The following is a 14,181-nucleotide window of genomic DNA, read 5'->3' on the forward strand; positions in this document are numbered from 1 at the left end:
TAAATGCCCAACAGAGAGCACAGCCAAGGGTGAACTGCCTCTACTCTGATGCATAACAAAGTGAGGCATTTGTATGAGAAAATGGGTTGGTGTTAAGTATTTCTTTCTCTGAGTTTCTGGCCTGCTCAGCTCTTCCTCGCCGGCTGACAGTGGGCATCTAACTCTGCATTTAAGTCTGCTGCTGTGCAGTCATTAGCAGGGAAGTTTGGCAGATACAGAAGCACTGCAGAGAGATGAGAGGGGAGGCCTCATCCAGATCAAGTTTGTGGGAGAGGGAGATGACGGGGGAGAGGGGCTTTGGAGTCTATTATCTTGATGCCCCTCTGTTCCTCTGTCAGGGCTATTGACAGTGCACTCTGTCATGTGTTGCATTGTATTGCTTGGATTTAAATGCTGCAATAATTGGTCTACGGTTTATCAGAGCTACTTGTGCAGTTGAAGCCGAGTTGGATGTTAGTTAATGACTGAAAAGAAAGATGTCAGCGTGACTTAGATGTTTCTGTGACGTGCAGCCGTACACTCCAAACTGACTGTGACGTCTGTTACGGCTGTCTCTGCCTTTAGAGGCAACTGTCCTCTTAGCAGCACCGACAGCCACCAAGCAAATGTCCAAGTATTCATAGTGAAACAAGGAGCATTGTTATTATTAGTAGACAATCACAATAGTACTCAATACACCAACACTCCAGGTTGGCTAAGTTGTATTAATGGCAGGGAACTCATTTTGTTTGACCATTTACACATTTAAGCTGTTCAAGTTTAAGATGGGACATTACCTCGTCCACCCAGCGGTTGTGGGATGGTGGTGCAACCTTCTTCCAACTATTATAATTTATATTTGAATTGATTTATTGTTTAAACAGTGTTTATTTTTTGGAAAGCGATTTCTGGTTTGTTTTCCTTTGGTCATTGAACTTTTATGTTACACAAAACAAAGCCAAAAATAAGAAGATAGGCAGTTGAAATTTTAAGTTTCAGGTACGTCTGTAGGACTCTGAGTGGATTGTTAGATGTGGCAGAACTGGAGAAAGGCCTGGCTGAAAACATCGTAATACCCCTTTAAAGTAAGTCGAAAGGGAACTGGTTTTTGATGAAGCATGCGCATGTTGAGAATTGAGCCCTGCCATAAAAATGGCTTAAACTCTGCTAAAAAAAGGAAGCCTCATTAAAATAATTTTTGTGTAACACAGCAATAGGGGTTCTGAAAAGAAATACCTGTCTGAAAGAGGCAGACATTGGCAGCCTTATACACACAATCTACATATTTTTCGTCGGACAAATAGAAACACAAGAACATCTGTTGTTTGAAATGGACAGGGGGGAGACGATTAAGAAAAACTAAGACCATTTAATAAAAAACAAATACTGCTTGTTTGAAATACTGTGAGTGACCATTTAAGTTAAAGAAAAGGCATGACAATGATCTCAAAGAGGTCCAAAATCTCCAAGAAGGATAAACATTATCTGTGGGTTCATCGCTTGGAGTGTTACCTGAAAGACTCTTCTGCATTAGAAAATAGTCCATCCATGCAGTTGCTCTTGCAATCTGGTAAAATGGTTAAAAATCTTTTTTAATTTAGCAGTGGAATAAACAGATTTTCATCAACATGATTAAAAAAGTTTTTGAGGATTCTTGGAACATTAACAACATTGTAAAATGCTTTCATTGCCAGGTATTTATCTTTAAGAGGAAGATATTCAACAGCGCTAACCACTGCACCACCGTGCAGCCATTCTAAAACATGTGGGGCACAAACCTGGGCTTTGAGTGACCTAGGTCATTTGATCCGATGCACGGGCCCAGATGACATTTGAAAATGCTGCTTTAAACTCTTGAGATTGTAAATTCAAGTTTACAATTAGGACGTTATCAAGAGACTCACAAAGTCTTTATGAATCACTTCGCTGAGCCGTGGTACACTGATTATTAGTTTAGTGATATTTCCCCATAGAATTACAAAGCCCTTTTTTCTCCTTTCAAACCTACTTGAATTTGTAGAATAACCGTCTGCTTTCTCTGTGATATCCCTGCTCTTACTTCTGAGATGGATCCTTGGACGCCCAACGACCGTGAATGTGGCTGTTAGCCACGGCACCGTGTGGAATGATTCCATTCTCACCACCCACTGGAAAGCAATCTAGGACCATAATGGGAAACTCAAATAGCAAATCTGTGGGTATAAGCATGTCTCAAGAAGTCACGAGTCAGCAACAGGCTCAGTTAAGCAGCAAGATAGTTTAGCTGGAGGTCACAGGAAGGAGGCCAACGAAGGAGGCCAACGAAGGAGGGCGGTCTCCTCCTTGAAGCCGCAGAACAGGCTGTTTGTTGCTGCATTGTGGGTTCTTGTAATGTAAGCAGAGGGGGAACAGAGAGAGGACATTAATGGCGGAAAAGAGTTGATACAATGCAGACAGGGTCAGAAGGTGAAGGAAGTAGCTGAAGTGGTCGTGGGATGCTTTCTACAGGACCGTGCTGACAATGAAGTAAGACAGAAATTTGCAGCACCAGTAAACACCTGGTTTTGGTGTTGGGGAAGAGAACGTGGAGATCTAATCCAACCACCACAGGAGAAGGAAAAAGAACAGAATACAATGCAGCTATAGCTGTCTTTATTTGTGAGCTTATGTCGCACTGAATAGCATGTGAAATACCACTCCTCTTCAGTGGTACAGGATGTTCTCCTCTTTTGTTGCTTAACAGCAGCAACCTCTTTATTTATTCTCTTTTAAATCTTATAATGGAAGGGTAGAAATGTCTATCACTATCGCACAGCTGAAAACAACCAGTTCTTCTCCTGTAAGAGAAATCCCCCGACAATTGCACGTAATATATCCACCAACGATTCAGCAAAGCAATTTAAACAAATCTCCTTGCAACTTTCCACTTTGTTTAATTAAATTACAAAATGTTAAAATCCTCATACTGTGCTCGCTCTGGTTCCACCATCATGTCTTTAATGTTATTGTTCTTATCTTTTTTTTTTAAGTATTCTTTATTGCTGTCTTTTGTGGTCCTGACACGGGCTGGGGGGAAAGATATTTCATTTTTTTATGTGTGCAAGTCCGTCCATTCGTTATCTTCTGCTTATCTGGGGGCTCAGCAAGGTGAGCCGTGGACTACCATTTTAAAACCTTGAGTTTGTCAATTTATTGTTTTTATTTGGAGGAGAGGGGGGGAGATGAGGGACGATTTTGCAGAGTTACTGTGATATTTGAAAAAGAGGTCTTTTAGGTGCTCACGGTAGCAGGTTGTTAAACTCCAGGTGAATGCCAGGTGCTCTTGAAGGCTAAACTGTAACTGCATACTCCTGTAACATTGATGTTTTTACAGGAGATGCCCTGATTTAACAAAGGCACAAACTAAATCCTTGTCTTGGTGCGAGTGTGCCTGAACAGTGATATTTATTGGGATGCAAATTTTACATTTAGCGTCTCTTAGTACATCTGAACACTGCATATGGTATTTTTCAGATTGCTGTGGTGGTCACAAGTAAGCCATGCCATTAAATGATAAATAGAAAATGGAATGCACTTATAGCGCTTTTCTGGTCTTCTCAGACCACTCAAAGTGCTTTTATACTACGTGTCACATTCACCCATTCAAACACACACATTCATACTCTGTTGCCAGAGGCTATAAGTGCCAATCAATCCTGCCAATCAGGATTTGACCATTTCACTTTCATACATACGCCTATGGCTGCACCTTCAGGAGCAATTTGTGGTTCAGGGTCTCTTGCCCAAGGACACTTCGACATGTAAACTGCAAGAGCTGTGGATTGAGACCCCAACCTTCCGATTGGGAGACAACCGCCCCTCCCACTGAGCAACAGCTGCCCCTTTTTATCATTTTTACAGTATATTTTAGTCTAAACAGGACTGTTTGCTTCAGCTTCTCCTTTCAGAACCTTGAGGAAATGTTGTCTTTGTATATATGTCACGGTTATATTCAAACGAAAAGGGAGAGAGCCCAAGGTGCAGACAAAACTAAAAGTTTAATAAACAAAAAGACAAAAGGGCAACAAAGAAAAGCTTACCGTGAACAGTCCAGGTAAAATCCAACAAAAAGATCAACCTGAAAGGTACAACCAAAAATCCAACGGAAACACAGGAAGGCACAAGAAAGTCCAGGTAACAGGTTCGGGTAACAAAGATACAGGATGACTACGGAGCTATGACAAACGACAAGGATTCAGGACAAAGACGACGACGAACTGACCCAGAGACAAGGGAGCACAAAGACTCAATAAACTTGGGAGGTGATGCTAATTAGACACAGGTGAGACAATCAAGAGGCAGGTGAAAACAATAAGGGCAGGGCACGTAATCAAACACGCAAAGGCAGGAAGCGAAACATCACAAGAGACACTGGCTGTGTTCGAAATACCGAACTATATATTACATATTACATACTATATATTACATGCTATACACTGCATACTGCGTTCGGTGGTAGTGTGTAGTATGGAGGAGCTTTTCAAATTCATTTTGCAGTATGTTACGCCAGGCGGAAGTAAACAATAACCGCTGCTTCTTTAGCTATAGCGCCCCCTTCTGCTGGAATGCTGCTGCTGTCCGTCATTCCATCTGCCGTTGTGACGTTCCAGCACTTTGCATTGTGGGATACAGTAGGCGAGGTAGACTGGTCCGATGCATACTGGAGATTTTCTCTGAATCAGTACGACAACTGGGTATTTTTGGCAGACTGCACATTTTGCTTTTGTTTGCATACTGCAGACTACATTTTGGCCACATCAGTACGCACTGCTCGTATAGTATGGCATTTCGAACACAGCCAATGTGTCAAAGTAAAACAGGAAATGATCTAACCCATGAAACACAGATAAAATGCAGAACTAAAGTAGACTAAACACTGATAAGAACATGGAATAAACTAAGCACAAAACTAAAGAGTAAGAACTCATGACAACAAGAGACAAAGTGACCAAGAAAAACAGGACATAATACTGAAACACCAGAATACAAGACAAAACCAGAACTAAACTAGAAACAGTTTATCGCTACAACAGACCTGTTGGCCATGATCAGTTTGTGCATTTCTGCAATGCAAAAATTTGCCACAAGCTGCAGTATGAGTAAAAGCAGCTGAGCGTTATCAGCCAAAACCTGCCAAGCATGTTTGTTTTATTTAATACTTATTACAAGAATAAAGCACGGGAGGCAGCTGGAATTGGGGGTTGTCTTTAGGCGAGGAAAATAGTTGCCTGCAGCTTCGATTTCATTGAGAAATGCTTACAACACAAATGTATTACACACCCACACTGTGAAGCCCCCCCCATCTTTGGAAGTCATTAGTTTGACAGGCAGGCAACATTATGCTGATGGTGGTGAAATGATAATTAGAGCTGGAGATAGATTGAGTCAATATAAGTGTAATTAATTTTTAAGTGTGAGGTTTATTAGTACAGAGGCAATCAGGCTCCTAATGAGGGCCTGATAGAACTTCTTAAATAGTGGAACCAGTCAAATTAATAGCTCTTATAGCTTCTGGCATGGGACTCTGCTTTTATTTATTGCACTTCAGCATTCGTTTGTTTTTGTTTTTTTTCAAAACACCACAGTGATAATTTACACTGATAATTTATGTTTCTTTAAATTCATAAACCAAGGGAGACAAGGCCGACGCACATGCATTACACACACACACCATCGCACGCCATGTACGCGACTATAAATAGATTTCTCAGCCCATTAAGGCTCATCTTTCAAATCTTGTCATTAATTAAGCTTAGAAATACTCAAGTAATTTCTCTTTAATGAACTTGCTCAATTAAGTCTGCCCTCTTTTTGGTTTAATCCTCCTCGCTTTAAGCGCTGGCAGAACACTCTTCCTCGCTGTCTCTCCCCGCGCTCGCTCTTCCTTTTGTTTAGGGGAGCGCATTTCTCTGCCAGCTCTCCCCAACCTGCCCCTTCTCCTTTGTGTGCTCGTCTCAGCCATGTTGATGCATCACACCCTATATGCGCACACAGAACAAATCACAGTCATTTGCACTGGCAGCCTGCTTCCAGCAAAAAAGGCTGGGAGATAGTCGTGCACAGATGCTTGCTACATACACACGCATGCAGTGATAAGGTTTTCAAATAACCTCAAAGTAGACAAGGGAAATGTCACCTCATGAATGATGCAGGGAGGTCTGCTGTAGGCGATCAATACCAGTATGCATCATCTAACCAAATTTAATCAAAATATGACTGGTGGAGGGGTAATTATGGCCTGTCAAAGTAAAAAAATGACCTTAGATTACATTTTAAGCTCCTTTTAAGTCCTTTTTAAACCGTCCTCACCAACAGAGTGGTTTAACAGACATATATGAAGTGACCAGGACTTCTTTAGAGCTTATGGTGGCATATGATGCCTCAAAATGATGTGTCAGCACCACAGACACAATGCAAATGGAAAATCAGACACACAAATCCTCTAGAAAGTCTGGTGACGTACCATTAAGTAGTGGTGGTGTTCAGGGGATATGGATGGGTCGGATAAATGCAGGGATTCTTTCACACAGGAGACCAGACTTTGGGGTCTGAATGAGACCTTCTTACTTTTTATCATGTATGTTACACAGTTATATTTATCATGTACGTAACATAATGTAATGTAATTTTGTATCTTTGCTGATGTAAGTCGGAATTTAACACCAACCGCAATCTTTTTCTGGAGCTAACCGAGTAGTTTTGGTCGGTAACATCTTAATTTTTCATCACAAACATAACAGAATGTAACCTAACATGACGTATGTATGTAATATTACTGACAAAAGCACTTATATTTTTTGATCCAGACAAATTGCTTGGTTGCCGAACAACCAAGCTGTTGTGTTGTCTTAACCCAGCGGTTCCCAAACGACCGGGTTGATGTACCCCCAACACATTCTGCACAAATAATATATCACAGCACTCATAGATCACAACAATGCGCTCTTACATTGGAAACTGAAACTACACTGCAACAAACTTACGCACAAGTCCTCACTTTAAAAGAGCATAGAAGAGGAGTAAGGGCGAGGAGAAACACACAGGTGGATAGGCCCATCATGAGAAGATGGGGAACATGCTGTCATATTTTCAGCTGCATTGAAGAAAAATGTAATCACGTTTGAGTTAAAATGACCAAACATGACAGGAAAATTAAAACATCCGTAGCCTAATTTGAATCAAACTGCAATAAAGTTAGACACGATCCACCAAGTAAAGAAAAATAACACATGACACGTGCACAGGCTCAGAAACTGATCACATGGACAAACAGCGGATCCATTTGAGGATTTTCAAGTGATAAATCTCACTTGGTGTAATTAATACACAATTACACCACCATTCAATTTTTCCTCATGTGCACCCCCTAGAGGTAGCTCGTGCACCCCTTCACCACACTTTGGGAATTCCTGCCTTAACCGAATAAAACTGCACCAACTTCATAATAATAATCACGTTAGAGAGGCTTTCTGGTAGAGATGGGATGTTCGACTCTTTTTACCAACTCGAGTTTGTGTGCGAGTCACTCACTAAAGAGAGTCGGGTTTTCCAATCACATGAGTCACTCGAGTCACTTGAGCCAGTTACCCAGAGCTTGAATCCCTCTCTGGCCCAAGCGCCCGTAGAGCCTACGCACTAGAGGCTCCTGTCGCCCGATCGAGCCAACTTCGGGTTTAGCACTCCGCTAACATTAATGGAGATTAAAGTTAATCGTGCAGCTCATCTAGACCTTCTGATTGTTTTTGGACCTAATTGATCAATTTCTGATAGTAAAGCGAGTCATTTCGCCAGTTTTTGACGCCTGTGTTCGCATTACTGTGTGTGGGAAGAGTGCTTTTTGTGCCCTGCTTTGTTGGGAGAGTGGCGACTGAGTGAGTGAGGGAGTGAATAACTCGAGTCAGACCCTCAGCTCAGGGCAGGGACCGAGCTCCAGGTGCCGGACTGTGGGAGCAAGTACTGGCATCAAAGTGGTTCTCACAGGGCGAGGCTTACACGGTGGTCTCAAATCTGCAGTTTGCGGTGGCTAGTAGCGGGTGGGAGGGGTGAGTCAGTCAACAAGTTAGTGGAGATGAGGACTCGTGACTCCCGAGTCAGTAGAAGGAGTCGTTCGTTTAGAACGATTGCCTCATCACTACTTTCTTGTTCTCCCACATAGATTTTGCACTGGCAATGTTTCCCTTGTGCTGGAATTATTTTATCACATTTATGTGGCACAAGCACATTGTGCATTGTAAAGGTTGTCAGGGTTGTTTTACTTATTTCGGTTTGTTAGAGCTGAACAACTGATCTGTAGTGTGGGGGCATAAATATCCTGTGTCAGGATGCGAATGCAACAATGTGCTGACTTCTTATAATGATGTCTTAAGGCTCGATGACGCAAGCATTCACAACAGCATCTATTTATGTCAGCAGAATGACATCAGTTTGCAACAACACAAACTTTCTGGTATGATCAGGCACAGAAGTAGAACTCTGACAATGGTTTGTTTTGCCATTAAGGTGATGTTACCCTTACTTTAACTAAGTAGTTTAAACAACCTAAACTAAAAGATGAAGTAGCTGCAGATCAGAACACGGTCGGGAGTAATTTTGGAACAGCCAGGTGGATTGTTTTCATTATTCATCAGTGTAGTCGTTAATGTTTAAGGATGTGTTTAATTGTAGTCGGTACGAGAGAGAGGGCCCTTCTCACTAGCAACACCAGGCACTTATAAAATACATTTTACACAATAAAATGTGAGGCAGAAAATCCATGCATGCTAGGATTTTATCACATTTCTTTAGAGTGGCACAACAGCAGCTCAGGTGGTGGAGCATGTCGTCCTTGACCCTGAACCTCCAGTCTGCTCCTGAGGTTAGCTCCTTGAAGCGGTGTGTGAATGTGTGCGTGGGTGAGAGTGAGGCTCTGTAAAGTGCTTGCTCTGTTCTCAGGATAAATGCACTATACACAAGCAGCCCACTTACCTTGGAGCCCAGCCTGAGTATCCATAATAAAATCTGTTACATCCTTGTGATGTCAAACCCGTACAAGGTTTTAGAATAAAACCCAATAAAAGAGAAGTAATGTTCGGCTCAGTTGTGCAGTTGCTCTTTGCCAATATTGCTTACGCATAGCAGGTTGAAATATTTGCCCTGCTGCATTATGCACTGCTTATATAGCCAGTGTTAATCCACAAGTAAGCAGAGAGTAATTAAAACTTTCATTACAGCAGCAAAAAGGGCAACACTATTATTCATGTTTAGTCCTTCTAATGATTGTACTGTACAGCCAATATTTATCCTCCTATCTCGTTCTTTATCACTGCTAGGTGTTGACTTTGTCTCCTGCTACTGCTGAAAACAAGTTTGATATGTTTGACCTCCACAGTAAGTGTGCTGTAAGGCTGACAAACAGTGAGCTACTAGGGGCTAAAACAGAGTTAGATACCAGTTCTTTGTGGGTTTATCAGTTTCATCCTCACTTCCTGCCTTTCAAATATGGCGACTTGATCAGTGGCAAAGAAATATATCAGGATCCACACACCAGGAAGCTCCCGTAAAGGGTTTATTCAGCACAAAGTGACGTGTCGAGCCAACATGCCCTTCTTCAGACTTGTAAAGGCATTTGTGAGTCGCCATCTTAAATACATCCACGTGATAAGATACAGCTGACATCCATGATTAATTAGGTGACACATGAGATGATTTTTTTGGATATCATACAAAAAATCTTGCATAGAAAAAATCTACGAGTAAAATCGATAAGTAGAACATGTACCACAAACGTGTACATGTCTTGCCTATACACGGACAATGTACTGTAAATGTATGTGACAAATCCCAGTGTACCAAGATATATACACAAAGTATACGTATAAATACGTGGCCCCAGGCCTCAAATATGACACAGTAGGTACCTTGCATCAGTCATTTCTGAACGCTGTCCTTTAGGTAAATATTTTGATATGCTGCTGTAGTGAAGTGACATAGAATGATGGGTCAAACTGAACCAGAACTTTGGGGTTGGATACCTGTTTGAAACCAGTTCTTGATGTTAACTTCTTGTTAAGTCATGTAACATACATTTAATATCAAGTATATGTACATTATTTAAATTCATATGTAAATAATAAACATCGGAGTCAGGGGAGATGGATTAAGCTAGCAAAGCATAAGCTATTTTTTTAAACGAATTACCACTGTTGACTTTAAGTTAGGGGCTGGTTAGCGCTGTTGCCTCACAGCTAGAAGGTCACTGGTTCAAACCCCGGTTTGGGAAAAGTTGGCCTTTCTGAGTCTTAATGTTCTCCCTGTGCATGCATGGGTTGTCTCCGGGGTCTCCGGCTTCCTCCCACAGTCCAAAGACATGTTTGTTAGGTTCATTGGTGACTAAGAAATTGCCCGTAGGTGTGAGTGCGAAAGGTTGTCTGTCTCTGTGTGTCAGGCCTGTGATTGACTGGCGATCAGACCAGGGTGTAACCCCGTCTTCCGCCCAATGACAGCTGGGATAGGCTCTAGCCCACCTGCGACCCTGAGCAGGATAATCGGTATAGATAAGTTTGGTAACTAAATGTTAATACTAAAACCAAATCATCGTTTTTTTCCCCTAAAGCTAGACAGGTGGTTTTGTTGCTTAAACTAAGCTGCGACTGTCTCACAACATTAACCACTCATTTTGTATTCCTGCACAACAAAAACATATAAAAAGTAAAAATGTTTCTCAGAAAGCTTTAATTTGAAAGTCTTAAAAAACATTTCTCATCTGCTTTTGCTAAATGAAACACTTTATTTTGCGTTTATATCCGTATGTTGGCAATTAATTTTTGGTAACATGACCAGAGAACCCTGCGCATGCAAAATTGAAACCAGAGGAGAACCTAGATTGTCATATTTCGAACGTCAAGGCAACAAACTAAGCTTTCCTGTTTGTCGAGTTGAGGGTGAAGCCGCTTTCCTACTGGTCAAAAAACCCACTGACACGCGCTAACACTTTTTTTTGTTTAGTGGGAAAGGTTACAATCGGCATTCAGACCCGGGTCAAATTACTCTGCAGTAGACCGGGTAGTTATCGCCTCGGCTCCAATCGGTATTGATAGGAACACAAAACCCAGGTCGACATGGTTAATCTCCGCCCCTTTTCCGCCGTGATGCTATGCTCCGTCAGTAACTTCTGCGACTCCTTGTCATATCAGGTCCGTCCATCCAAATCCAACATCCTTCCAAATTTGTTTAACAGGCTGAATGAGTAATAGATACAATAAAAACCTAATCACTGTAACATCTTCACTGTTTACTAACTAAGTTTCAGGCGTTTCTGATGTCAGACGGTGACGCAGCAGAAAAGAGACCGGCAAGAGTATACTTCGCTGGCAATGGGAAAAGAGACAATCGGCACTTATTAGCGGGTCTTCCCGGGTCTGAAAGCCCAGGTCAATGCGCTAATTTCGAAAGGGGTATGGCACTGTGTTGGTTTGTGGCTATACGTGACCCCTTCACACACACAGTCTTGGATTGATTTCAATTTCAAAACATTGATTTGTGCATCTTTTAAAAACAGGCAGCACTGCTGGCCATTCACGCCTGAAGACATTTTACCAACGGTCTGTTTTTCATCTCTATAAACTCTCTATAAGCCCCGTGGAGAGGCTGTCTTCCAGATAATAAAGACAAATTTCACATCAGACAATTTCAATAAAGGAAAATGATGTGAGGAGGACAGATGTGAGCTGTGCGTCAGGTGGTGATGTCAGTAATAAAACTGCAGCTTATTTTTCGTGCAGTGCCACTTTTTTATTGCACAATTTTGCCATTTCAGATCTTGTGAAAATATTTTATCGGGTTTCTCCACGGCACTCCACATCCTTGGTACACACACACACACAGACTCAGAAAGAAACATAAAAACACCATTTATAAACCCCTGTGAATGACAAAAAAGTGACAGCGTTTCCTCTCAGAACTGTTACAGTGCTTTTAAAAAATCGTCAGGGGAACCACTTTGTACATTGTAATGCCTTCATGAAACCTTAAACGACAGAAGTTCAATGCGTTCCTGTGTTTCTGCTGCTGCTGCTGTGATATCCAGGATATGAGCAGAAACTGAACTAATACACGTCTCTTTCTCTTTCTAGCTTTCTGCGAGGAGGGATGCAGGAGCGGAGGGACCTGTGTGTCTCCCAACACGTGCGTCTGTCCCTCAGGATTCACAGGACGCCGCTGTGAGACAGGTAAGACCCCGAAGGCCCCCCATCTCACCCCTAACCCGCCCGCTGAGGGACAGGGGAGGGGAGCTGAGGTGACATCATGTTGTTCTTCGAGTGTGTCAGACGTGACATCAGAGGAATGGTCAGCTGTGGCTCCTTGTCCCTCTCTACTTCGCACTCACTCAATCACTCACACACACACACACACACACACACACACACACACACACACACACAAACACTCAATTTCTAAAGCACAGTGTCTCTGCAGAGATTGAGGATCCCAGAGAGAGCTAATTCTTCCCCACTCTCCTTGTCTCCTTATCCCTCCCTACTTCTTATTACCTCCTTTTTACTCCACTTCCTTTTCCACTTCCTCCCCTCTTATCTCTCCCCTTCCTTTTCTTCAACCCCTCCTCTCTTTTCCTCCTCCCTTTTATTCTCTCTTTTTCATTTCTCATTTCTTTCATTATCTCTTCCTCTCCCCTCCCTCTCCTCCTCCTCTCCTGTCTCTCTCATTTTCTTTTCCTTTCCCATATTCCTTTTGCTTTCCCTTAACCCTATATTCTGCTCCCCACCTTCCTCTCTTCTATTCTCCCCCATCCCTTTGCTCCCATTATTTCCTTTTATCTTCTCCTTTCTTCCTCAATCCCTTCCTAATCTCTGATCATCTTCGCTTTCATTATCTCTTACTCTACTATCTCTTCCTTTGCTTTCATCCCCACCTTCCTCCTTGTTTGATCTTCCTCTCCTCTCCTCTCCTCTCCTCTCCTCCATTACTGACCTCTCTGTCTCTGCAGTCTCATTTTACAGAAGTGATCAACCAGCTCTCATAGAGCCGTAAAATCACAGGTCAGCTATTTACAGCATGTTGCCATGGTTTCCCCTTAGACAACATTAACAGGCACATTAAGCAGAAGCAGAAATAAAGAGACATCATTTTTGTGTTTTTTCTTCTTTAACAAGGGGATGAGAATCAACTGTGATTGCTTCAAACCCTATTTCACAAAATCTCATAAAATGAAAAGAACATTTTGTTCGTCGGAGTGAACCTCGATCAGAGTTACATGGGCAGAAACAGTTTGATTTCCAACATGATTTTTATCCATTTTAAAGTGGCTCATAACTTTAACTGAAGACACTGTAGGGGCTTACTCCAGTGTGCTGTAAAGATAAATATTCTTTTTTTTTAAACGATACCCCAGGGCTGCACGGTGGTGCAGTGGCAAGCGCTGTCGCCCCACAACTAGAAGGTTCCTGGTTCAAATCCTGACCTGGTCATAGGGACCATGGAGCCTGTATGTTCCCCCCGTGCATGTGCATGTTACTCTACTTACTTCATGGTTGGTTTGAGTTCTGATGAAACTGGAGACAACCAGTGATCTCTCTGATTTCTAGTGCTTCCTGTGTGTGTGTGTGCGTGTGTGTTTGTTTCCATTAAGTTACCTTTGTTAAATAACCAGCAAAGTCATCTTAAGTTGAATACATAACACACAAAAATCTATAGTAAAAATAAACGGCAGTGTGCAGTTAAATCCTGCACCTTCTCCTCTTTTTCACAACACTATTTTGTAGTGGAGAGAGTAGCTTCTGCAGAGTCTGACTCAGATATATGTCTGAGCATTTAAAGCGTTGAGAGATAATCAGTGGCAATCAGCTTGAAACACATTTAGTGAGTCGGCAATCAACCAAGGACTAATTAACCCCAATAAACAGCAGCAAATATCCATCAATTAATTAACGTTTCTCAGCGCTGTTTTCTGAAAATGTAATTTAAAACACAAACACAGCATTACACCTGCAAATACGGCTCTAAATTGCATTTTGATTACTAACAAAATGCAGGATTGCTTTAAAAAATGACTGCGCACCATCTGCAAAAAGATTCTGTCGCCTTTCTTTGAGCCACTTTGGAGATGTTAGAGGAAGGAAAAGGAAGAGTGCTAAAGTGAGGAGCAGATCAGGAGCAAACTCTGAACTAACACATCATCCCGCTAATGAG

General features: G+C 42.0%; 1 protein-coding gene across 1 annotated transcript in view; it reads left to right on the top strand.

The window, feature by feature from the left end:
* LOC138605202 (protein kinase C-binding protein NELL1-like) overlaps positions 1-14,181 on the top strand; it is a 317,647-nt gene that overhangs the window by 262,973 nt on the left and 40,493 nt on the right. The window contains exon 15 of the mRNA XM_069677358.1: positions 12,108-12,203. Within this exon, the coding sequence (XP_069533459.1) occupies positions 12,108-12,203 (96 nt within the window). The remainder of the gene's footprint in view (positions 1-12,107; positions 12,204-14,181) is intronic.

Source organism: Semicossyphus pulcher, unplaced genomic scaffold (assembly GCF_022749685.1).
Source record: "Semicossyphus pulcher isolate SPU_LCO1_2020_fin unplaced genomic scaffold, fSemPul1.0.p SCAF_1, whole genome shotgun sequence".
In the NCBI taxonomy this organism is placed as follows: domain Eukaryota; kingdom Metazoa; phylum Chordata; class Actinopteri; order Labriformes; family Labridae; genus Semicossyphus; species Semicossyphus pulcher.